General features: G+C 34.4%; 2 protein-coding genes and 1 long non-coding RNA gene across 4 annotated transcripts in view; 1 reads left to right on the top strand and 2 right to left on the bottom strand.

The window, feature by feature from the left end:
* LOC126912830 (uncharacterized) overlaps positions 1-25166 on the bottom strand; it is a 481090-nt gene that overhangs the window by 109057 nt on the left and 346867 nt on the right. The window lies entirely within an intron of this gene.
* On the top strand, positions 438-3227 carry LOC118269857 (tissue factor pathway inhibitor-like). Its single transcript, XM_035585192.2, has 4 exons — positions 438-622; positions 997-1179; positions 1677-1831; positions 2451-3227. Exons 1-4 carry the CDS (start codon positions 496-498, stop codon positions 2622-2624), a joined length of 639 nt encoding a protein of 212 aa, XP_035441085.2. The 5' UTR covers positions 438-495; the 3' UTR covers positions 2625-3227.
* On the bottom strand, positions 3430-24990 carry LOC118269943 (transmembrane protein 135). The gene is made up of 10 exons (XM_035585338.2): positions 24786-24990; positions 12916-13119; positions 12341-12474; positions 11726-11852; positions 10523-10674; positions 8202-8292; positions 7156-7308; positions 5729-5869; positions 5094-5260; positions 3430-4163 (listed from the first exon to the last, which is right to left on the bottom strand). Exons 2-10 carry the CDS (start codon positions 13072-13074, stop codon positions 4112-4114), a joined length of 1176 nt encoding a protein of 391 aa, XP_035441231.2. The 5' UTR covers positions 13075-13119; positions 24786-24990; the 3' UTR covers positions 3430-4111.

The following is a 25166-nucleotide window of genomic DNA, read 5'->3' as shown; positions in this document are numbered from 1 at the left end:
TGCTTGACTGCCGCACTCAGAGACATTTAATGGATAGTTAAACTATTCCTTAGTAATGATTTTGTTCCGAAAACAATTGATAAGGACTGGGTTAAGTAATTATTAAATGACTCTGAGTACGGCGGTCAGAAATCTCACTAATGACACTTCAAGTAGATAATAAACTAGGATTAAAAAAAAGTGAATATAGGTACCTAACAAATATTTGGCAACTAAACCTATAACAATTTTGATATGCTATTTTTTATAACTCCATGTAATTCATACCAAACACTTTAGGTAAAACCAGATTGAGCAAATAAAACATTTGGAATTGGAATAAATAAAATAAAAAAAATATGTAGAGAAACCAGCCAGCTCATAAAAGAAACATCAAATAAATTCGAATGTGTAAAAAATATTTTCAATAAAAATAAACAATAAATATTTAATTCGTTCTATATTTATAGCGATTGCTGTATAGTCGGCCATTGTGTATGTGTTGTTCGTTGAAAAATGATATCAGTTTTACTTTGGACTTTATATTTGTATGTTGGTAACTTGCAGAGAGTGGAAACAGTTAAAATATTCAAAAATTTAATCGTACCTGAACAGAAGGCTTATACAAGATACCAACCAACTAGTAAAAAAATGATATTATTATTTTATTTTTTCGTATTTTTCGACTTCGAAAAAGGAGAAGAATTATCTCGTGATTGACTGAACCGATTTTGGTGTGGTTTCATGAAAACGATTTTTTGCATTTAAGTGCAAGTTTTAGTACTTCTCTCCCTAACTTGATCTTCTCCCTTTTTGAGGTAACTACTTCACTCTACTCCTTCTCTTCTCTTTCCTTCTACTTCCAATCGTCTAATTCAACTGAATAATAATCCGTTTGATTTCAGACAGTCATTAATTATTGTTATAATATGAGATCTCCTCACGATGTCATCTTTGTCACTTTGCGTTAGTACCGTCTAAGCGTAGGCTAAAATTCTCGATTTATTTCATTTCCAGTTGCTTCTAAGACTTGCCTGCTGATACCTGACACTGGTCCGTGTCGCAGTAGAATTAGTATGTGGTACTTCAATAGTAAAGACAAAGAGTGTCAAACGTTTGAATGGGGAGGCTGCCAAGGTAATGGTAACAGGTTCGATTCGAAGGAAGCATGTTGGGATTATTGTATGACTAAGCCTGGAAGTAAGTTATTATTTTTGTATAACGTTTTATATTTCTGTTTAGCACCGACTAGACCGAAAATTAAGTTAATTAAGTTTCGTTTCAGCCATACACTAGAAATATAATTTCAGACTTTTTGTTATTATTGAGACATTGACTAAAAAACACGGTTTACTCACGAAAATTAATGGAGAAAAGCTCTATTAGTTTCGAGTCATAGAGGAACTCTTTATTTTAAGCAGCGTACGCAGACGCAGCGACGTCGTGCACCCTGCTACATGATTTTAAGTTAATTTAGTATGTCTCACGATAGTTATTATACAAATATTATTGACACATTTCCGTAACACAAAAAGAAACTCCAATATTAGTTTATCTTTCCTGGACATAGGTTGCGACCAATCAATTAAAAAGACCTTCTTATTACTCTACATTAACTGCAGTACATTTCATTTGAAATTAAACTTTATAATCAGTAAATTTAAAATACTAATTACAAAAACATTTGTCCATTTTAGAACGTCGTCCTAGGTACTGCAACCTGGCGTTCGATTATGGTTTCTGTTTTGGGGCCTCACAGAGGTACTATTACGACTCTAAGTGGCAAGTCTGTAAGTCTGCCCTCTATTCTGGTTGTGGTGGTAACAAGAATAACTTCTACAGCAGAGAAATGGTATGTAGTAGACGAAATTCATTATTATCATTATGAGCATAATATGAGGAGAAGTTGTTATTATCCATAGACGTATGACTTATACAGATACACGAAAAACAAAGACTATGTTCTCTAGTAGTCAATGAACGGGAAAACGTAACGTCCAGTTTCGTGAACATGAAATAAAAAAAAATCTATATAATTAAATAAACTTACTTAGCTATTTAATTAAAGTCAAATCACACATAACAAGTACGGTTTCGACTCGCCTCGGCCAAGGCGTGATTTCGAATTGTGGTGACTGCTAGCCTGACACAATGCTTACGCCGGTCCGACTGCGAGCTGCAAGCGCGTGATGCGACGATGACTCACTGTTGGCCGGCTCGCCTTCGCCCAACTCGCTGTTGGCGAGCAATAAGTAAGAGGACCACGCGCTGACCACCCGCTGTCGGCTTTTTTGGATTGACGTTATGAAATATGTCAAAGGACATACAATTTAAAGTTCAGATTTAAATAACAAGTTAATTGCTAGGTTGGAGCGGTGCTCGTTAAGTGTATAATATGTCCTTAAAATAATCAAATTTTACGTTCTAAAGCAAAATTTCTTATTTTACATTATTTTCTATTTATCTAACAGTGTGACCAAATATGTCGCTTCGGGAATAAGGGAGTATCTAAGAGAACTTCAACAACTGGTGGTGGTAAGAAGGTTATCATTATCAATCCAGACAGCACCACTGAGAAACGAACCCGAATTCAAAGCGGTAACGATTCTACGACTGCAGCAGCAATCTTGAAATACATAGGATAGCACCAGAATTGAAAAAAGTACAACTAGCCAATTTATTTCATAATTTTAATTATCATCCACGACTAGACTGTACCTTAACAAAGGCTTAGTCCTCTTACATATCCCAATCCCCCCCTCATTTCTAACCCCCAATTCTCAAATCTCAAAAAGTATACATAAACATTTTTTTACGTTAAAAGATTTTAATGTATGGTCATCAAGAATAAGAGTGTGTGTGATCTGTCGTCAGGAAAGGGGAGAAATTCGAATTACTAAATTTGACCTAAACAAACAAACAGGTCAAGTTAAAAGTCGGCAACGCTTTTGTAACTCCTTTGGTGTTGCGAATGTCCTTGAGCGGCACCTTACTGTTTGCCGTCGTATCTCATAAAAAAATCATCGTCATCGACAGAGGTCCACTGACGGACATAAGACAATAAGACCATTACACCAACTATCCCCGGCCACCGCCACTCCTATTATTTCCCTGTATAGCAAATAACTTGGCTGGCTGTATAAACGTATCTAAATATTGTAAGTTCTATTTCAAAATCATCTTTTTATATTCTATTGTGACATTTTTATTATCTTAAAGCCTAACTGCCGTACTCAAAGACATTTAATGATTACTTATAATTATAATTATTTTGTAACGATTTTGCTCCAAAAACAATTGCAAAAGTAACCATTAAATGACTCTGAGTACGACAGTAAGTGTAATAATATTATATTTTTTTCTGTAATTAAAACGATGTTTCATTTAATTCACCTATTGAGGTAAGTTCAAGTGTTCAAGGTGTTGGTTTGAAAAAATAAAACAATCGAATCGATTTGAAATGTTTTTATTTTATTTTTTTATAAACTTTGATACTCATCACCCGTATAACAATAACGTTATCTATTTATAATAATTACATAATCCAATCAGTTGTTCATATTACATACAAACAAATATAAATAATTTCTTATTAAAAATTGGTAATAATTTTGCGAATGTGGGTCATTTGTTTTGGTCCACGAATTGTTGCTTCGGATCTGGTTTTTATGTTTTCAAACGCACCCAGAAGAAAGTAGTAGTGTGGGATAACGTTTTTTTTAAATGTATTATTATTGTTTAACTTTGATCTCTATTTTCATTACACACAATATTTTTACTTCTTTGGTAAAATTATCGGAATAGGAATCCATTACCTCTGTTATTTACATATTTAAACCTAGCTCCTGCCAACGGCTTTTCCCGCGTTGCCGTGAGGTAAAAAGTATTCTATCAACCAAGTCAGTTTATACCCTGTCTGTGTACCAAATGTCATCAAAATCCATTCAGTATTTTCAGCATAACTGACGGAGAAACATGCAAACAAACTTTTACATTTACTAAGGGTGATAATTATATTCGGATCGGACGCAATTTTAATAAATTATTTAATAAAAAAATTGTGATTGTTTTAAAGTCTTAAATACAACCGATTAATTGTAAATATTTGGTCTAAAATTCCTTAAACTAAATATTACATCGCACGTCGAATTACTTCAGAGAAACTCTTGAATACGTGTTCGGATCTGAAACAAATAATTACATAAAGGTTTATATAATATTGTACCTATTTATACATCCAAGAAAAGAGTACAGTAATTAATATTAAATAAACAGTTAGGTTTTTTTATACTAATAATTATGCAATTCAAGCCATGCTTCATTCTCATTGTTTCAATTCAGTAGCACCCTGACTATCGCCACGTTGCGGAATGCTGCTCATGAATATGAGCCTCTAGCATGGCTTGAAACTATAGTCGAGTTCCTTATTAAACAGTTACGTGAATTATACTACGTTGAAAACTAATAACTGTTCAAGGATGAATATTGGCTCGGTCTTATTAACTACAAAAACATAGAAAAAAGGACTTCAAAACATAAAAAATCTTAATACCTATTCGTCCAAACATTTTACCCAAAAGACCATTAGAGACTTCATCGATAAAAAAAAAACGAAAACAAAAGAATAAAAACAAAAAATAATCAGTAAATTAAAATGTGATCGGTCACTCCCGAGCTCTTTCTATGAGCTGTCTCATAAATCATAGTATGATGGGTGGCTATGTAAAGTACCTAACTGTGAAGAAATAAAAATGGCTACTAAGAAATTTATTATTACTTTTTGAGATATTATTATAAGTTTCAGTATCGGCTCTTCGTGTTGTGAATTAGTCATAGGCTTCTTTTACTTTTTATTTTTTGTAGAACCAATATTATATGTACGTTATTAACAAGGAATCAATTTAAAGTAACCGTATTATATTCAGGAATTAAAAAAAAAATGCACATTAAGGAATTGCACATGACTGATTTTTAATCACTTTTTCAAATGTAAGATGATTTTTTAATTATTCATCGAACTTTTTATTTTCTCTTCAATATACAAAAACATGTATAAAAAACCCACTTAAAATCACGCGATAATCAACCTTATAACATTGTAAAAAGGTACGAACCGTCCATTACTGCAAGACTTCATAAGATTGAACACATAGCTGGGGCATGCATCAGGATCCAAGATGCGAGCGTTGAATAGCGTTCCTTGGCAGAAACAGTATAGCAACTCCGGTAGAGGTATATTTGAAGGCAAGATTTTCTTCTCGTATAAAATTGTTGAATACAGCTGAAAAGAAAATTTTATCAATACTTAAATAAAGAAAAATATATAATTTTACAGTCGACTAATTGTTAATTTAATTCTCTCTTTTGATAATTCGAAACTCTCTATAATTCTAAGTTATCGCGAGGTCCCTAGAAAATCTCTTTATATTTCTAAATCGATCAAGTCTACTAACTACTAACTGATCCGTTAATTCGAATATATGGGCATTAAACTCATTAAATTCTTAGGAAATGGACAAAATGATCTTAGAACTGGTAGAAATCATTACGGATATTTTAAAGAGTCCCTCCAATTTCAAATTAACGAGAGTCGACTGTATCCACCTATCAGAAAGCAGAGAGAAAAGTAGTATTTGCTATTGTTATTAGGTATAAGGAGTATTATAAGTTTTTTATTGAGCTTTTCCGACTTAATGGCTGTTATGCTGTTGCTTAGGTTAATTCAAGACCATTAAAGTAATCTAGATACCTTGAATGCTGCAGTCAACGACGCTATAGACAACCCTAAGCTAGGGTTGAATAAGAACGATATTCCCGCGGCATATCCAGCAGGTAACGCGTACAATGCCGAGTCAAATCCTTTCTTACGACACAAGTAGCATACCACCGCCTGTAATGTAAAGCAAAATATTATTATTGACAGGTTTGAAGACAACAATAGGTTCATCTCCTATTACATAGGACTCATCGTAACATAACTAGTAAACATAATGGATGTTGCGTAGTAAAAATTGTACACTAGACGACCTATTTCGACGTGCGATAAGACCGCTCATTGCACACTATGATTATTTATGTAGTCGAATATGTTTATGTGATGTACAATAAAGTATTAATAACTAAATTAATAAATAGATGCTACATCGAAAGTGACGACCTCTGCCAACTCCTTCTAGGGTTAAAATACGTAATACAATGGTATGATTACAGTACAATAGTACAGGTAAGACCATTAGTACCATCTCATAGTCCATAGTCATGAAAGTTGATCACGATTGGCAAACGAGTGGACTAAGGTTAAAGGAGAAAGAAGTTCTTTACATTAAATCCAGCCTGGTCATCACGTAGGTAACACAAACAAACAATATTGTACATTAAAACATTACTTTCTATCCACATACAGAGGTTATTATTCAGTTTGAATTTTTGATCAAAGTGGCTAGCGGGGTGAAAGTTGGAACGAGGGCTATAGCACAATGTATGCAGTTGGCTCTAACCAGCTTCCGCACTGTTCCACTCCGCTGGCTCCTCTGACGTCGATAAACAGCATTGCCTACATAACAACACGCGTATTTTTCCCTTTAGGGTTGAGCAGAGGTAGCTTATATGCTTATATTTTTTAATAACTGTGTAAGAATACATTAAACGAATTGTGCAAATTTAGACTTGTTCGCTTCTTCATTTTACTCTAGTTATGCATTTAATTATATTATGTATATGAAGGAGGTCAGTTTTGTTTATGTATCAAACATTTTATTATGTCTAATAGAACTGCTTCGTTGGTCGAGTGGTCGCAATTGCGACTGATGGACAAGGGATTGATTCCCGAGTCAGGCAAATAATTAGTGGGCTTTTTTGGTTTTCGAAAAAAATCTCAGTAATAGCACGGAGTTTAGAATTGTGCCCAGTATATGACCATAGGCTCATCCCGTATTACATGGGACTTATAACACAAAATGGTGGAAAATGGGTGTACATTGTAATGTTCACCTCTGCCTACCCTTTCGGGGATAAAAGGCGTGACTTTTTTTCTAATAGAAGAGGCCCATGCTATTGAAGTAGACTGTCTACTATGGAGAAATCAGAACTCCTAAACATAAATTACGTACACAGTTATCAGTCATTAGTCTATTAAAACTTAGATTAAAATTATTATACAAACTAAATTAGTCGTACTCTGTAAATACCGATATAACTGCCGAAGAACATCGCTAGCTTGAAGTGTTTACTTCTAATTGACGATATCGCCTTAATAGGAGTTGAAATTTTTGGTAGGATCAGTCTCGCTAGAGATATGCCGAGACCCACTCCAAAATATGTTGCGAAACCCTGTAAAATAAAAAAAGAGTTTTATCTATTATATAAAAATAAGTCGGGTTTTCCTTCCTGACGCTATAACTCCAGAACGCACGAACCGATTTAAAAAAAACTAGGAAAAAAGACATGGTGGCGAAACGGAGTTCGCCAGGTTTGCTAGTTATTTAATAATATAGAGCTGCTAATCCAACAACAGAGGCCTTAGTCTGCTATTACAATTGCAAGAGAGACGGAGCTATGTAGGTTGTATAGCTCCGTCCCTCTTGCACTGATCAGTGATCGACCATTCTGACACAATTGTAATAGCAGACTAAGGCCCCGTTCTAACCGTGATGATGTGTAGGTATTTTTATAATAACTACAGTGAGGCATTATCCCGCAGCCTACAATCAGTAGATTGCGCGACGTCGCCGCGTCTGCGCACACTGTTCATGATGAAGAGTCCCTCTGTGACTCGAAACTAGTAGAGCTTTTCTCCATTTATTTACGTGAGTAAACCGTGTTATTTAGTTAATGATGTGTATTGCAGAAGGCATATCGGTTCACGGAATATACTAATGTAAAAACCAAAAAAAGGAATGCCTTCATCAGTCTACACAACTAGAAGAGCCCATGATCAGCGCCGCGGACTTGAGTCTTTGTGCCCAGGCCAGGGCATTAAGCTGAGCATCAGCCTTTTGCGCTGCGACGCTCCATTTATTTAATTTTATTGTATATCTGTGTTCTGGGCTACTTGTGTGTCGTGGCGTAATAGGCGAATTTCTTTGTTTGTTTGTTATTAAGCGTTATCGAAACACTCATTATTAAGCTCATTTCCACAAAAATGTCTTATAGTTATTGATCTTTACTCTCTTTCCTCGAAAACTCAATGAATTCAAACGACACAAACAATGGTTACAACTTACCTTTGCAACATATTTTTCACATTTCCCTTTATGCGGACAAGGACTTTCCGATTCGATTGTTTTTCTTTTTACTTTTTCTGGAGTAAATAGCCTGGAATATACAAAAACAGAATTGAATAAGACCTACCTTGTATTTACGTACAAAAAATACTTCATGGACGATGGCAATAACAATGACAATTTCTTTCACCAGACCTTAGGATGAAAGGTGTGATGTCCTTTATGTGTGTAGATATTTACATACATCTATATACAACTAAGCATTTATACTATCAGTATCTATCTCATACATAACTCAATAAAAACATAACGTGATTCATTATAATAACGAATCTATGTATTCATAACAAATAGGATGAAAAGCTACAGTGCTGCCACTTCACAGGAAACAAAACATATAAATCTCAAAAAAATATGCGAACATTGCACATAAACTATGAAAGTCTATAAGTGAGTGAAATATTGGAATTTATAAAAATAACAAAACTATAGCGTTCGATACATTTAAATACTTTCAGCAGCTTTCTATTTTGTATGAGCATTTTAAAAAGCTTTTTGTTGAGTTAAAATATTTTAGTATGAATATTTTTAAAAGTATTTTTTTTATTGTCAGGTCAGTGGATTTTGTTTTTATAGATAGTATTAGTAGCTGGATTAACTTCTTATTTATTTATTTTTTGTTTTTTTTTTTTTGTTTTATGTTATAAGCCGGTAAACAAGCAAACGGATCACCTGATGGCAAGCAATCGGCGCCGCCCATGAACACCCGAAACACCAGAGGCGTTACAAGTGCGTTGTCGGTCTTTTGAGGTTTAGAAATTTGAGGATTGTTGAGGTTTTGAGGATTGGGTATATTTTTGTAGCTCTATTTACCCTTTATCTGAATATATGATTCTGAATAAACAATTAATATTATGTATATTAATGAATTATTGTATAAAATGTTTAATATTAATTAAACATTGCATGGGTATGCAAGTATCATAGTTCAGATTACAAGTAACTGCATTTCTTATCTTCATAATTTAATGCACTTGAGTAAAGTACACAAGAACATGTCCTGCATAGTACATGTAATACTTATCTCTGTAAATATTTGTTTAGGCTCAAAATGTTATCGAAGTAATGGTATTTAACTGATAATTAATGCCTTATTTTGATTTCAATTTTACGTCATAAGTACTCGCGTAGCTAGTTAGTCCAGTAGCCTAGAATTTGTGATTGGTAAAGTAAACAATACTTTGTTTACTAGATTGGGTGCTACAAATGCCACCATGATGGGGCCCAGTAAGCTACGGACTACCTAGCGGGTTACCGGGGGTCCGGTTCGAAAATCTGAAATAAATACGGGGTGGTTTTTAGTCAGTAAGAGTCTGACACACCCTCTCGCCACGCCCAAGTCGGGACAAGTCACAGGATGATTTCCGAACTGGCTAAAAATTTAGTAGTAGTAGAATACCCCGGAAAGCACATTAAGTCATCGGATTAAAAAAGTAGTAGTTATCATACAAAATAAATAACATCGATACCTTTGTAAGTTTGTGAAGATTATTTAGTGGATAACATGAAATACAAAGCCCACAAAGGAGATCACCTCAACACCTGTAGTCTGTAGTACGGACTTTGACACAGCAAAGGCCGGACGCTGACTCTGATTAGATATGGTGCCAACGAACTGTGATAGCAATGTTTATTCAAACCATGACATTGTTGTCAGTGCATTCATTGTTTTCTATCTACCATTGGCCATCGGACCATTATACGAAATTATAGCCAGCGATAGGTATGTGTATATTGTTGCATACGCATTTTATACATTCCTGTTAGTATTATTTGCGTTTTTGTTTTATCTTTTAAATATTTTATACGAATAATAAAATTCATTACTGTAAAAAGTGATTTATTAGATTCAGGATTTTATGACCTTGAGATTAGTAAAAGAAACCGGGACACAGATTGCAATATTAAAAAAATCTAAAGTTTATAAAGATTATAAGAATCTCATTAAAGCTGCCATTAATTAAGCCAAATTTTAAGTCATGCGGTGAAACCATAGTAGAATGCAAATAAAGTAAAATTCGACTAAGAAACTTACTAACTGACCAAGACAGATACCGTGCAAGAGCTCTCTCCGATCAAGCCTTTACATATAAGTGGATGTTTTATCCTTGCACTTATATTTTTTTTTTTGGTGCATGTCGCACGGTAGTGCGCATTGCCATAACAGTTCTCAGGACTGTAAGTCCTGAGAACTGTTCATTCTCGTATTTTGTTGTACTAGTGTCATGTTGGTGAATAATAAATAAGTATAAATATCTTACCAAAACAATGCAGTCCTCTCCTTCTTGTCTCCTTCTAGCCTCATGAGGTAGAACAGCAAGGCACTGCCTAACATGAACATCAGCGTCTGGTGTGTTCTCGTCACAGCCGGGAATCCAGCTCTCTCCAATACTTTTATGTAGTACTCGATCACCTGGAATCCAACAAAAGAGTGGTTTTAACTTAGGTGCAAAATATAGCATAACAGAATATTAAATAAAATTAGAAGCATCTAACGTAATATCTAAACGACAAAGAGATGAACTATAATGCCATTAATAAGAGTATTTAAGTAAACTTATTACCGTAACACAACTGTCGCGAGGGGCCTCTCAGGTTCGATTCCCGGGCCAGGCAAAAATTACTGGGATTTTTCGGTTTTTCAAAAATTTCTCAGTAGTAGCACAGAGTTTGGAATTATGCCCAGTATATGACAATAGGTTCACCCTCTATTACATGAAAATTATAACACAAATAGTGAAAAGTAAGTGTAAATTGTAAAGTGACATTATGAGCCGTAATGCACACTTCTGCCTACCTCTTCGGGGATAAAAGGTGTGACGTAACAAAAAACATTAATATCTATACATACAGATACAGTTAAACCGTTTCCCTACAGAACTTAGTACGCGTGTCAGGTGGACATCTTTGAACATTTCTGACGATTCAACATACATGACTTGATGTCTCTTGGACCGTGAAAAAGAGCATAACGTTCGAGAAAATATCATATATTTTTCTCCTTGAAAGATTCTTACGTCTATTTTTAATATAATATATTTTGTTGGTGTTACAAGTATTAATGTTTTATGGAGTGCTGGTTACGAAATTTTATAAAATTATGTCGAAGGAGTGAACGTCGACGAAATAATACAATTAAATAAGTAATTATTAAACAAATAGAAGTTCACAAATTATTGGTTGTTGTGTAAATAGTAGATTGGGAAAACTCATAAACATAAATAAATATAGTAAATATCCCGTCTTAAGTTCATTACTTCTAGTATGATTTAAGTCACCATAAAGTGTCAAGTTCAACTAATGAATAACTTACAGCTGTAATCAGAGGCATTTAATGATTACTTAAACTATTCCTTACTAACGATTTTGTTCCGAAAACAATAGCTAAAAACTAGGTTAAGTAACCATTTAATAAGTCTGAATACGGCTGTGTGACTTCTAGAGCTATGACTTAATCCACTTACCAAGTTGCAAAACAGATTGATGACCAATCCTCTTCTGCTAGGCGGCTCCAAGTATATGAAGAGTCCACTCACAGCAAAAGGTATGTACAAATACGTTGAAGTATAGAATTTATCTCCTAACATTTTTCTGGAACAATGAATATCGGTGCTACTTGCTATGATCGTAATTTAAGGCGTCAGTTATACATTTATCATACTAATATTTACCTATCTGAAAAAAGGTACCCAAAAATATATAGTGATAAAAGTCTTTATGCTTGCTGTATAAATCTTTTTGCCACGCTTACTCTATACGTGGGTGTCATAAGAGCCGACTCATGCTCGACAGATTTAACAGAGATCGTTGAGTGGCCCTCTCCTGCAAGAACCTCTTTTATTTAGAGGAGGATCATGGCCAAGCAATGGACTATCATCATGGAATATTAATGAAGTCGTTTGACTTTGACTTGACTTTGACTTTGATTTTGACTTTCATTTTGACTTTGTTTTTGACTTTAACTTTACTTTGACTTTGACTTTGACTTATAATTTAAACTAGAAATGAATACTAATGTAAACTCAATACGTGATGTATTGAGTTTCATAGAACAAAGAGAACACGCTCACATACCTTACCTAAGTAAACAACTGATGTTAGGAGCTACCGATGTGACCATCAACCCTAGCATCGTAGACCGCACGTAGTATTCACCCATTTTGATCCATTGCTCTTTCTTCATCATCTTCTTTCCTCGCATCAGGATTTGTGCCTGGAAAATGTTGCAAAATCTATTTAACTCTCACATATTTAAGTTCAATTCTCCTACCTAGTATGGAAGTTATAGAAAATTCTTCTTTTGTTGAGAAAACTATTCTTGTAGAGTATAACTGTCTCGTACGACATGTTGTTATGTTTTGAAACCCAAGAAAGGATTAACAAAACTATAGATATGTATACTGTATAGTAATAGTAAAAATAATCATTTAACACTATCAAAGTCACACATCTCTGTACAAAGATTTGAGTTTGTAGATTCAGCTGTTCAAGTGTTCAGGCGTCAGCCTTACTGTCACACTCAGAAACATTTAATGATTCCTTAAACTTTTCTTAAGCAATGATTTGTATGGAAAAAAAATCTTAGGATTGGGTTAAGTAAATTAAATGACCTTGAGTACGGCGGTTAAACTTGATTTTCAATTTGGATACTTACAAGGTAAATAATAGAGTAGAACTTGGCACTGCCAATAACAGCATCCTTGTACAACCCTGGGCACGCTTTGAGACAGCTTTCGTTCCAGGGATGCGTCATGACACTGCAATGGGCATCGCGACACGCTGCGTCGAACAGCTGCTTGCTTACAACCACCATCTTGGAATTTTATATCCCGTCCTATTTGTGAAACTGCATGGATACCTGGAAAAAGAAATAAATATTACGATATATTGATTGTATTTTGTTTTTTTATTCTGGAGGTTATTTGTAAGAATACTTTCTTATTATTTATTTTTCTTATGTGTTTTTCTAACTGTTGGAGCAAATCTAATAGAGGACCCGGTGCCCCTTACTTGGTCTCTGCTGAGAAAGACCATCGGGGTGGTTTTGATGAGGTAAAAATCCCACACTCTCTAGTCTTTTATCTCCAGAAAGCTAGACGCTTTTTGAAGGTTTCCCACCATCATAAAAAAGGATTTTTCAAACATAAAAGGAATCGTTTATCATTGATCTATAGTATTTGCAACGTTCAAAAAATTTCGTTCGATTCCAAAAAAAATAGATGCATAGTAGACGTGAGTGTCTTTGGTAAGATAAGCCTTTAACTTGTAAAATAAATTATTTAAGTCCTACACCAAACATCGTAACTTTTGACAATTTTTCTAGAAAATACTAATAATTCATATTCTTTGCGAATTTTACCAAAAAATCTTTACACTTTATTTGGCATACCCAACCAATGTCCCACGGACTCATAACGAGACCAATACAATTTCATAAACCTCCCCGTCGGGACTCGAAGCTGCGACCTTCGTATACGTTACGAGTAAGTTAACCTTCAGCCCCGAACGGTCAAGAACGTTAAGTTGCGGTAAAGCTGCGGCTTACACTTAAGTTATATAGAATCCTTTTAATATTGTTCAAATAACTATAATTTTTATTCACGGCTTTATCGTGTTGGATCAGTTTTTTAATTTTTTTTCCAAAATTTTTTGGTGAAAGAGTTGTGTAGACGTAATATTTAAACTTGTATGGTAGACAGAGGCATAGTACATTTTGTAAACTTCAATATATTTTACTTAAACCAAACTATGTTTAAACTTAAACATAATAAACCTGTCAATTAATCATTTAACTTATATGCAACGTCGCACCTTACGGTACAATGTACACCCACTTTTCACTATTAATTTGCATTATAAGTCCCATGAGGATGTGAGCCTATTGCCATATATTGGACACAATTCCAGACTCCGCTAGTAGTGCTATTACTGCTATTGAAGAATACCGAGAAATTTTCGAAAAACTGAAAAAAGCACAGTAATACTTTGCCCGATACGGGAATCGAACCCTTTGCCCAGCAGTCGCACTTGCAACCACTCGACCAATGAGCCATTCGACTTACATATAAATGAATATAAACATATTATCCGAGAATTGTAATTGACAATTTCAGCCAACGAATCATTCTGAACATCAACGAATGATTTAGATTTTTTTAATGTCTCACAAGCCAGTCTTATCAATATTTTAATAAAAACATTTTAGTAGATTAATGTGTGTAATAACAACGTTTTACGGCCCACCAAATTGGTCTAGCAAGTTAATAGCATACATTAAAGATAGATAAGATGCGTTTTTACCCTTAATTTGACACTATCTAAATTAAAGGGTGACCTTTACCTAAAGTTATATTTAGATATTTTTTTTTTAATATTTTTCATGAAACTATTTTGATAAATGAGGCGCTGCAGACTACTTAGCCGGTACCGGGGATCCGCCGGGGAAAAGCAGGAGTTCTAACGTTTTTAGTCAGTAAGAGTCTGACACTCTTGCCGCACCCAAGATGCGAGAAGTCATTGAATGATTCCCCCGCCCCCAAAAAGCATTGACGCACAATTTTCCGTATCAAAGGACCAAGCTACCATTTGACTCTAGCCACGAGGTTAGAAAAACATAGGTAATGCCTAACGGTGCACGACAACACTGCAATATCGTACTATATGCAACCATGTGTCAATTTCCTGCTGCAGGTTTTTTAAACGGTTTTGTTTAGCTTGCCCTGTTTATTTGTTTGTTTGGGTCAAATTTAGTAATTGGGATTGTACCTCCTTCCTGACGACAGATCGATTTGATAAAATGAACTCTTAATGTTGATGACCATACAATATATTGTAGATTTTTTCTCTACTACCTCTATTATGGATATCTAACGAAAGGGCTTGATTGGTAGATAAATAGAATAGAGCTCATTAATATCGTTTAACTTGAAACATATACGAAAGTAACTGATGAAGGATTTAATAGTCAGAGTGATGTGAGTGATAGACTAAGTGTAGAAGAGCCATGCTTCGGCACGAATGGGCCGGCTCGACCGGAGTGATACCACGGCCTTACAGAAAACCGCCGCGAAACAACGCTCAATCCCTGATGGGAATCAGGGATTGAGCGTTGTTTAACAACCCTTAAATTCCTAACCCCATAAGGCCCGCAACGCAATTGTAACGCCTCTGGTGGTTCAAGCGTCCATGAGCGGCGGCGATTGCTTTCCATCAGGTGATACGTCTGCTCGTATACCGGCGTGTTCCATAAAAAAAATTGCACTTAATGTGTTAATGTTTGTGATAGCCTTGCTAATCGTTTATAATTTTTTAAAATGTATTTTTTAAACTTTCAATACGCAATTTCTGTTAGGCACTTACCCAGTCGCAGGTAAAGAAATTATAATACAATTGATATTTCTATTTTCCGTAGAATTCAATTTCAAATCCTATATTTTTCTGATAAGGATTTTTTTTTATTCTTGGACACAACTAAACCATAATATCACGTTTAGCAGAGAGAGTTTGTGTGTGTGTGTACGACTTTTTTTAAGGTGGGCAAATTGTCCAAAATACTTCTCCCACCCTGGGTGAGGCGAGTGTTAGACTCTTACTGACTTAAATCCACCACGTTCCTACTTCTGCTTTTCGACCCGGAGCCCCGGTAAGTAGGTTGTCCGCAGCTCCGGAGTGTGTGTGTGTGACTTATACGAATACGAATTAAATAAGGTAATTATCGAGACACTAAATTCTAAACATTTAAATCACTCCGCCAGATAAATGAAAAGACTTTGATTATAATCAAACATTCTTTTTTTAATTCAATTTTGCAAGATGTCTGTATGTTTTATTTTTATTTATTCAGATAATAAAGAAGTGAGATTGTGATAAACTCACAAAAAAAAGTCTATGTGAACGTTCTTTTTCCAAAATTACATTTTTAAATAACACTGGCCACTAGCCATTTAATAAAATGACAACTCGAAGTTAATACATCAATCAGTTTTTATTAGGCCGTTCACACACGGGCGACTTTCGTGCGACCGCGCTCTACTCATTTAGTTTTATTGGCAAAATTATGCGACTCATGTTGTATAGAGATTATGTCTCTTTAATGCCTATATTTTTAGAATGATGTTTAATAAATGCTAATACTCTGTGACATGGCTAACTAAAGCTTTATTAGGTAATTGTAGTTATATTTTTGGATTACCTTTTATCACTGTGATGATTTTTAAAATACTTACTATTTTATTTATGCAACGTCAAGCTTTTTATCCCCGAAGAAGTAGGCAGAGATGTTATGACACGAATGCCGCTATACAATGTACACGCACTTTTCATCATTTGTGTTATAAGTCCCATGTAATAAGGGGTGACCCTATTGTATAAAATTGGTTAATGAAATATTACTTTGTAATTTTTTTATATTTTATTGAAACATTTTTGAAATCTTTAATAATTCGCCATGTAAGTGAAGTTAACAGTAGTGTTCCGGCCGGCAACGCATTTATAACTCCTTTATCTCTGTGGGTGTCAATGGCCAACGCTGTTTGCTTACCATAATGTAAAGTGTTTGCTTGCTTATAAAAATACTAGGAAATAATAATTCGTAGTGTCTGTAGAATTCCTTAGTGACAATACCGTTGCGCCCACGTATCAATCAGGCGCAATTACGTTGATAGTGTATAATGACATTCGGTTCGCTCCATATTTCTTCATCATTTATGTAGGTAATTCAGACAGGAATTTCAAGTCTTACAGTAGTAGATATACCGGCAACGAAAACATTTGTTTAATAAACGTATATTTTAATCACGACTTCTATAATAAAATTAATATTTTACATGAAGAGTTACATGAAGTTTCTTGTTCGTTCTTCTTTTACGAACTCATAATTTAAGTGTAGGAGAGCCATGCTTCGGCACGAATAGGCCGGGTCACTGGAGTGATACCATGGGGCCTTACAAAAAACCGACGTGAAACAACGCTTGCGTTATGTTTCGTTGTTTTAGTCAGGTTACCGGAGGCGTAATTGTCCCCTTTCCTAATCCTCAATTCTTCAACAACACTTAAATTCCTTATCTCCAAAAGGCCGACAATGCACTTGTAACGCCTCTGGTGTTTCAGGTGCCCATGGGCGGCGGCGATTGCTTACCATCAGGTGATCCATTTGCTCGTTTGCCAGAAAAAAAACACAATTTGGAACGAGATTCCAGTTTCACTGACAGTCTTATTCCTAGACTACTTAATTGAAATTAATCCATCAGATATCCGACTCCATTAAATTACTCTCTTAGAATTTCGTACCAGTACTGAGAATTTTGGAAACGATTTATATTGGTGTTGATGTTGGGTTCTAATTTATTATCGGTTGTACTTGTCGTGTGGAAAATAAGTGTTTTTTTTTATGTTATAAGCCGGTAAACGAGCTGAAGGATCACCTGATGGTAAGCAATCGCCACCGCCCATAGACACTTGAAATACCAGAAGTGTGACCGGCTTTTTGGGGGTTAGGAATTAAGTTTTGTTGCGGAATCGGGCATTGGGATGATTGGGAAGGAGGGTAATTGGGCCTCCGGTAACCTCATTTACACAAAACAAGAGTTGTTTTACATCGGTTTTCTGTGAGGTCGTAGTATCATTCCGGTCGAGCGGGACTATTCGTGACGTAGCATGGCTCTCCCACACTTTTTTTAATTGAACAGTATCTGAAGGAAAGAATAGAGAACAATTAATTGAAGTAGTGATAGTACGAGTATCATATTTTCCTTTGCCAAGGTGCTAATAAGTTACAAAATGTAACAATGATTCGATTCATTCGTTATTTAGAACAACAGTTGTTGCACCAATTGTTAGCGCAATTACACACTAGAGTGCAACACTATTTCATGTTAAACATGACTTCGCGTTTTACTGACCACATAATTGGAACCTTATCTTTAGTGGTGTAAGGATGACAATCAGTTAAAACTTGTCATGGATTAATACAGAATAGTTTGTGTAGGTAAGCAGTGAAACTGTTTAGTGGCTGAACGTCTGTTTAATTTGAAGAATGTGTTATGTTACTGAGTCTTAAAATTGTCGTACTGATTGTCTGGTATGAATGTGAAGTGAAATACTTAATCACTTTTACACGTATTTTCTTCAACATTTTGGAAGAAACTCAACAATAAATTCTGTTAATCCAAGTCGACTCATTGTCACTTTTTAACAACAGGTCTTAACAGCGTCTCTTAAACGTTAATTTTGTCTCAGCAACACGTTTATTACAGCGGAGGAAATTACCCAATGTTGGCATCAGCTTTATCTCTATAAGTCTGTCATTAGAACCAGCCTTAATACGATCGTCCTAAGCCCTAGATTACCCAGGCATTACGCCTCAGTGTTCAACAACCCTAAGATCCTTAATTACAACCGTATAGCAATTCGAATAAGGTTGATAATTGCTTTTCACGAAAGTGTTTCGAGGCCGAATGGGTCACGATTTGAGCGGTATGACGTCATAACTCAATATTTACGTTGGAGGAACGATGTTTTATGGGCCGTTTCACAATGTGACATTTGTACTTAACAACGGTAAAGGAAAGTGTATTTTGTTTATCGTAAATAACATTGATACAATTTGTTATTGGATTGTCTGTCTGTAAATAAAAGTTTGTACGATTGTTAATGCGTTTATATCTGACCATATTAGGTTCTTCTCCACATGACATCAGCTTTAGAGATAGTACAGTACCCTTAGTATGAGTTTACTTTACGTTTATAGTATTCGAAAAGAGATTGCGTTCGGCGCTCTGAATGGTTGGTTTATTCGGGCCAAGGAGCGTATTGGTTACTGATAGAGCCGATATTGTTAGTTTAAATCTCATTGTACTCAATATACAGGTACAGCAACAATTTTTTCGGGAATACGGACGTTGTTTTAATTGGAAAATGTTGTGTGATTAGTATAATAACAAGTTTGACGTTTGTAATATGAGAATAATCATTTAGGGAAGGAATGTGTGATAACAATTGTAGTGAAAAATATCAAAATCAGTATAAACATAATAAAATTATACAAAAGAAAAGTCGAAGGAAAAGCCTATTGAATATTGTTATTATTTCCAGTCGAGAGAGTGCCTGCGTGTGTCACTTGTACAGTTCTCGTTACATCTCATACAGATAAACAGAACCTTTGTTTATTCTTATAGACAGATAAAGGACCATTTTCTTGTTATTTATACAAACTTACTACTGATTTAATTGGGGATTGATTTCAATTAAATAGACTGCCTCGTTAGTCTAGAGGTCATAAGTGCGACTGCCGGACAAGAGGTTTCAGGTTCTGTACTACTGGGCTTTTTTCGGGTTTTCGAAAATTTCGCAGTAATAGCACGGAGTACGAAATTGTGCCCAGTATATGACAATAGGCTCATCCCCTATTACATGGGACTTGCCTATAACACAAAGGGTGAAAAGTGGGTGTACATTGTATAGCGGCATTACGTGCCGTAATGTGTACCTCTGCCTACCCCTTTGAGGATAAAAGGCGTGACGTTGTTGCTTTTGTTTGATATGATTTTAGTGACTGTTTGATTGTGTCGTCGTGGTTGTCCGTGGGTTTAAGATGCCCGCTTCTCATGCATGAGGGCGCGGACTGGAAACCTACCAACGGCAAGTACCAATGTGACTTTTTACGAGTTATATATACCTACTTTCTAAGATTATTTTGACACCACACAAAGCAATTTTTTTTCTTGGAAATGAGCTGACTTTTGGTCACTATCAATCTCAAAATTTGTGATTATGTATAAATACTATTATGGTTTTACGTTATACCTGAAATTTACACTAAATCACGTTTATAAGCACTCGATTGTTAGTACAAATATAATCAAAGATATTTCTATCAGTTCGATAATTAAAGTAATTAGAATGTTATTTATTGTCTTATCGTAATAACAATATCTAATTAACATTAATCTTTCGATTTTTTAAGGATATTTGTTCTAGTTTTAAATTCTTTGACCTTAGTTTCGCAAATATATTTTCGTGAATCGTGCCTTTTTTATGGTATAAGCCGGTGAACAAGCAGATTCACCGGCTTATACCATCTGATAGTAAGCTATTGCCGCCGCCCATGGACACCTGAAATATCAGAGGTGTTACAAGTGCGTTGCTGGCCTTTTGGGGTTAGGAATTTAAGGGTTGTTGGGGAATCAGGGATTAGGAACATTGGGAAGGAGGTAATCGAGGCTTCGGCCTCACTCACACATCGAAAAACAACGCAAGCGTTGTTCACGTCGGTTTTCTATGAGTCCGGTCGAGCCGGCCGGCCCTTTCATGCCGAAGCATGGCTCTCCCACACTTAAAATGATATGTCAATTAATATGTTGTAGATTTTATTTATTTAACTGACTAGGTACTAGGTAGGTATGCTTGACTGGTCGACTGGAGGACGACTGGCTGCTGCGTAACGTGTCACAGATTCGGTTCCCGTCCGGAATTGACTTGTGTAATCTTGTTTAAAACATACTTAAATTGCTGTTTCGAGTTTGGTTGTGATATGTAGATACTTATGTACAATAATTAATAAACAACGCTTACGATACAACTTTATAAAATAGTTGTTTTAAGGGACGCTTTCTCCTTGTTATATGTATAAGAAGTACATGAACTGACGGCTGATTTTCACAACAGAAAATAAAATAAAATATCATCAAGAAAAGTCCTAAGTACAAATGTAATCACATTTTAAAACAATCTTAATCCGTTATTATCGCCTGCGTATCTGACGTTTTAAAATACTAATTAGTATTTTTTTGTGACTAAGAATTAGCATTAATTTAAATGTTGTACCTACTTTAGTATTTCAGAAACTTTAAATACTTTTTGTTAGCTACTTAATTATAGTATGATTTGAAAATAGAATGATTACACAAATAGTAATTTTATTACTTTCAGTTCCCAACACTAAATATATATAAAACAATAGGTCAATATATCATCTTCTTTACCTCGTACACATTTAAATATATAATAACACATTATTATAAACATAATAATAGTTTTTGTACTATTCTGTAAAAATAAACTAAAAGGATAAAACGTTGTTACTGATAAGGAAATACCCGTACTAGAACACTGGCTTGATTTTGGGAGGATAAATAATATTTTAATTTAAAAACATTTATTTAAGTATAACTCTTAATATTCGATTAACTTACTAGTTTGTGTGTATGTTGGTTAGTCAATCACGACAAAGCGGCTAAAGGGATCGGAATGAAATGTAGAACAGGGTTTTAAAATAATATATAAGTATTTTTTTTGACTGAGGAATTAATTATACAATGACTTCTCCCGCCTTGGGCGAGTGAGAGAGAGTGACAGACTCTTACTGAAAACCTCCCCGTTCCTACCCTGCTTGGTAACTCGCTAGACCTGGGCAGTCTGCAACTCCGGGTCAACATATAGGCTACTTTCTACCCCACGAGCTAAATGTTAATAATTCGTCTTCACTATCTAGACTGCCTTACTGATTAAGTAGTCACGAGTAAATACAATAGGTCAATATATCATCTTCTTTACCTCGTACACATTTAAATATATAATAACACATTATTATAAACATAATAATAGTTTTTGTACTATTCCGTTAAAAATAAATGCATAAAATGATAAAATTGCATCATCAATGATTATCGATAAGGAAATACCCGTACTAGAATACTGATTTGTTTTTAGGAGGAAAATAATATTTTTAATTTAAAAACATGTATCTTATGTATGTCGAACTATTAATATTCGATTATCTGTTTGTCTGTTATGTCTAAATGTCTGTTTGTCTTTTGTGTGTATGTTTGTTACGTCAATCACGACAAAACGGCTAAAGGGATCGGGATGAAATGTATGCTTAACAGGGGTGTTTGATTATGTCTGGTTCATAAATATAAAAGTTATTTCAAATTGGAATCACGTCGAACAAGCTATGCTTATACCATTAATTCTCCGCAACTATTTGACGGATTTGGTTGAAATTTGGTGCAGACTAGTTTAGAACCTTAGAAAGGACATAGATATACGGCTTATTTCAAAAATCAAAAAATAAAATAAGAAATAAATTATTTATAAATCTTCTATGTCGATCGTTACACGGCTTCTCTCTGTTATTGTTTTAATTCATCGAGTAGAATAAATTAAAAAGGTATGATTTCCCCCTCATATCAATATACTGTCTCATTGATTATTAAGAAAATGGTCACGAGTTTGATAGCCGAACAAGACTTCTCTGTTAGTTCAAATCTCCGAAATAGAGTAAAAAGTATTCACTCAATACATAATGTTTTGTGTCTAATAAATAGTAAACTACAACAATAACACAAATAAACACGACAATCTTACAATTCTAAATGTTTAGATAAATATTAATGCATAGCTTGATAACAGATTGCATCATCAATGATTTGATAATAGTTGCTAATGCACCGGATCCTTGTACGTTCGCTTATCCCTTCAAAGATTAAACTATTTAACGTAGGTTTAGTTTGATATCGATTATTAGTAGTTACTGTAGTTAGTTTTTTTAATAAAATTGTAAGTCTAATTTATAAATTAATTAGATTAGATTTAAGTCGTTTCTTTTAAATTATTTAGTTTAAGCTTGGTTATTATAGCATAGAGGATAGGTTGTAATATAGTTTCTTTTTTAGGGTTCCGTAGCCAAATGGCAAAAAACGGAACCCTTATAGATTCGTCATGTCCGTCCGTCCGTATGTCACAGCCATTTATTTCCGAAACTGTTGGGCCTACATAGTTGAAACTTAGTAAGATGGTGTATTTCGGTAACCGCTATTAGAATTTAGAATAAAAATTAATAAATTTAAAAATTAAAGGGGGGCACTCCATACATGGAACTGATTCAAAAAAAAAATTTTTTCAGCTTACATATCCGTGATGGGTGTCTATGGATAGGTCTTTAAAAAAGACATTAAGGTTCCTAAAACCACTTTTCGTCAAAATCAATCGTTTGAAAGTTAGACGCTTCCAAAGTGGAAAAATGTGTGTCCCCCCCTCTAACTTTTAAAATAAGAGAGTGAGAAAACTGAACAAAATATATGCTGTAGATTTCAATAGAAACTAACAAGGAAAATTGGTTTGAACGAGATATCATTATTAGTTTTTAAGAAATAAAACATTTTCAAAAACCGCAAATATAACTTTGTCGTTCATACAAACACTATGTAAAACCAAGTTATTTTACAACTTTTATATTATGTCATCTACTTGCTGTTACGGAACCCTTCATGAGCGAGTCCGACTCGCACTTGGCCGGTTTTTTAATTGTTATAAATTCGTAATTCGTAGCTTTCTTTAGTTTTAAGTTAGTTTAAGTCCGTTTTTAAACTATTTTTTCAATGCCCTAAGTGAGTATACATCTATTAAATTCAAACGCAGAGCTCATTATGTTGATTTTTGAAGAGTTCCCTGGAATATCTTCCACATCTCATTTTTGAAGAGATCCCGCGAGATCGGGAACTATGTGTTTAAAACCAAAAATTTGCCGGAAGTCACTATTCCACGCGAACGAAGTCGCGGGCAAAAGCTAGTATGTAATAATATTTGAATATACCTAGTGTATACTTCAAACAAGAATATATTCATTCATAACTATAAATATTAATAAGTATTACTACTAGATACTCCTGCACGGTTCCTATGGATCCTATTGATCGCAGCGTGATGTTTTGTAGCCTGTAGCCTTTCTCGATAAATGAAATATTTAACATGAAACTAATTAATTTTATAATATATTTTTTCCATTTTACATATTCACTACCTGCCCGTGATACGAAATCGCTATCAATTTCAAAATAGTACTATTAAGAACAGAATTGGCAGTATACTGTCGATTTAGATAACGAGTGCAATCTAAAATCGTTAAGATTAAGATCGATTTTCGACATTAGTTATATATAGCTTCTGTCAAAAATGGAGATTGATCCAAGGTATTTGGTATTTGAATTGGATTAAAAAAAGTAGAAAATTATTTTATTTTTTTTAAATCATACTATATTTATCAATATGAACATGTTCAAACAAGTAAATAGCAACTTTATTACTCTAGTATTGATTTACGAGTAAACACAAGATTAATATCTTAAAGTAAATGCATAAAATATGGTACTTTATCTATGTACTTAGTCTTAACGTCATTATACTGACTACACGATGTACAAAGTACATAAAATAAATTGCAATTTTATTGTTATCACCGTATTGTAGTTGGGAACGAGCCTATTGCTGTACTCCAGAGTCCAGACATAGTCGTAGATTTTGTGTTTCCTATAGTTACTACATACTAAGAATTTACTGTACTGTTGTATAATAAATTGTTCGAATCGAGAACTATCCAGGACTCTATAATTTCATAATCCAAATCTTAACAGGACACAGTCAAATAATTACAATAACTACTGTTACTTTTTTAATTATTAAAGCCAAAATATACGTCACTCTACCCTTAAAAATTAAAAAAAAAACAATAAAAATATCGTTACATACCTCTATTTAAAAAAAGAACATCCAATCCAATTTTAAATCACAATTAAAATTAATAAAAAAAAATATCACACACCGATTCACTTCAATTCAAATATCGAACGACGGATTAAATTGAAACGATCGCGATCGCCCTTTGATCGCCGGCGCGCGCGCAGTCTACGAGTACTTGCTTTGTTGTGTTGCCAACTACATTAGTGACTTGTTTGTGTCATAGAGTAGGAATGCAGATATGATACTGATTGTATTACGGAGTGTATGGAGCGGTAAAATGTCCTTTCTGTCTTTATTTCACTGTGTTTTATTGAAGTGTAAAGTACGTTTTCGCAGTGTAAGTGTGGGTAAATGGTAATCTAAAATTGGATAATATTGATATGGTTGTGT

The sequence above is a fragment of the Spodoptera frugiperda genome, chromosome 30, assembly GCF_023101765.2.
Source record: "Spodoptera frugiperda isolate SF20-4 chromosome 30, AGI-APGP_CSIRO_Sfru_2.0, whole genome shotgun sequence".
Taxonomy (NCBI): domain Eukaryota; kingdom Metazoa; phylum Arthropoda; class Insecta; order Lepidoptera; family Noctuidae; genus Spodoptera; species Spodoptera frugiperda.
Note: the sequence above shows the minus strand (reverse complement) of the source record. Positions and strands in the feature narration are given on the sequence as shown.

Bases quoted from the DNA above. Each gene is read 5' to 3' on its own strand.
- LOC118269943 (XM_035585338.2), bottom strand. From the start codon at position 13,074: ATGGTGGTTGTAAGCAAGCAGCTGTTCGACGCAGCGTGTCGCGATGCC. The intron at 12,475-12,915 runs GTAAGTATCCAA...AACATTTTCCAG, and splicing joins TCTACTCTATTATTTACCTT to GCACAAATCCTGATGCGAGG. The intron at 8,293-10,522 runs GTAAGATATTTA...TGTATATTCCAG, and splicing joins GAGAGGACTGCATTGTTTTG to GCTATTTACTCCAGAAAAAG.
- LOC118269857 (XM_035585192.2), top strand. From the start codon at position 496: ATGATATCAGTTTTACTTTGGACTTTATATTTGTATGTTGGTAACTTG. The intron at 623-996 runs GTAAAAAAATGA...TTTCATTTCCAG, and splicing joins TACAAGATACCAACCAACTA to TTGCTTCTAAGACTTGCCTG. The intron at 1,180-1,676 runs GTAAGTTATTAT...TGTCCATTTTAG, and splicing joins TTGTATGACTAAGCCTGGAA to AACGTCGTCCTAGGTACTGC.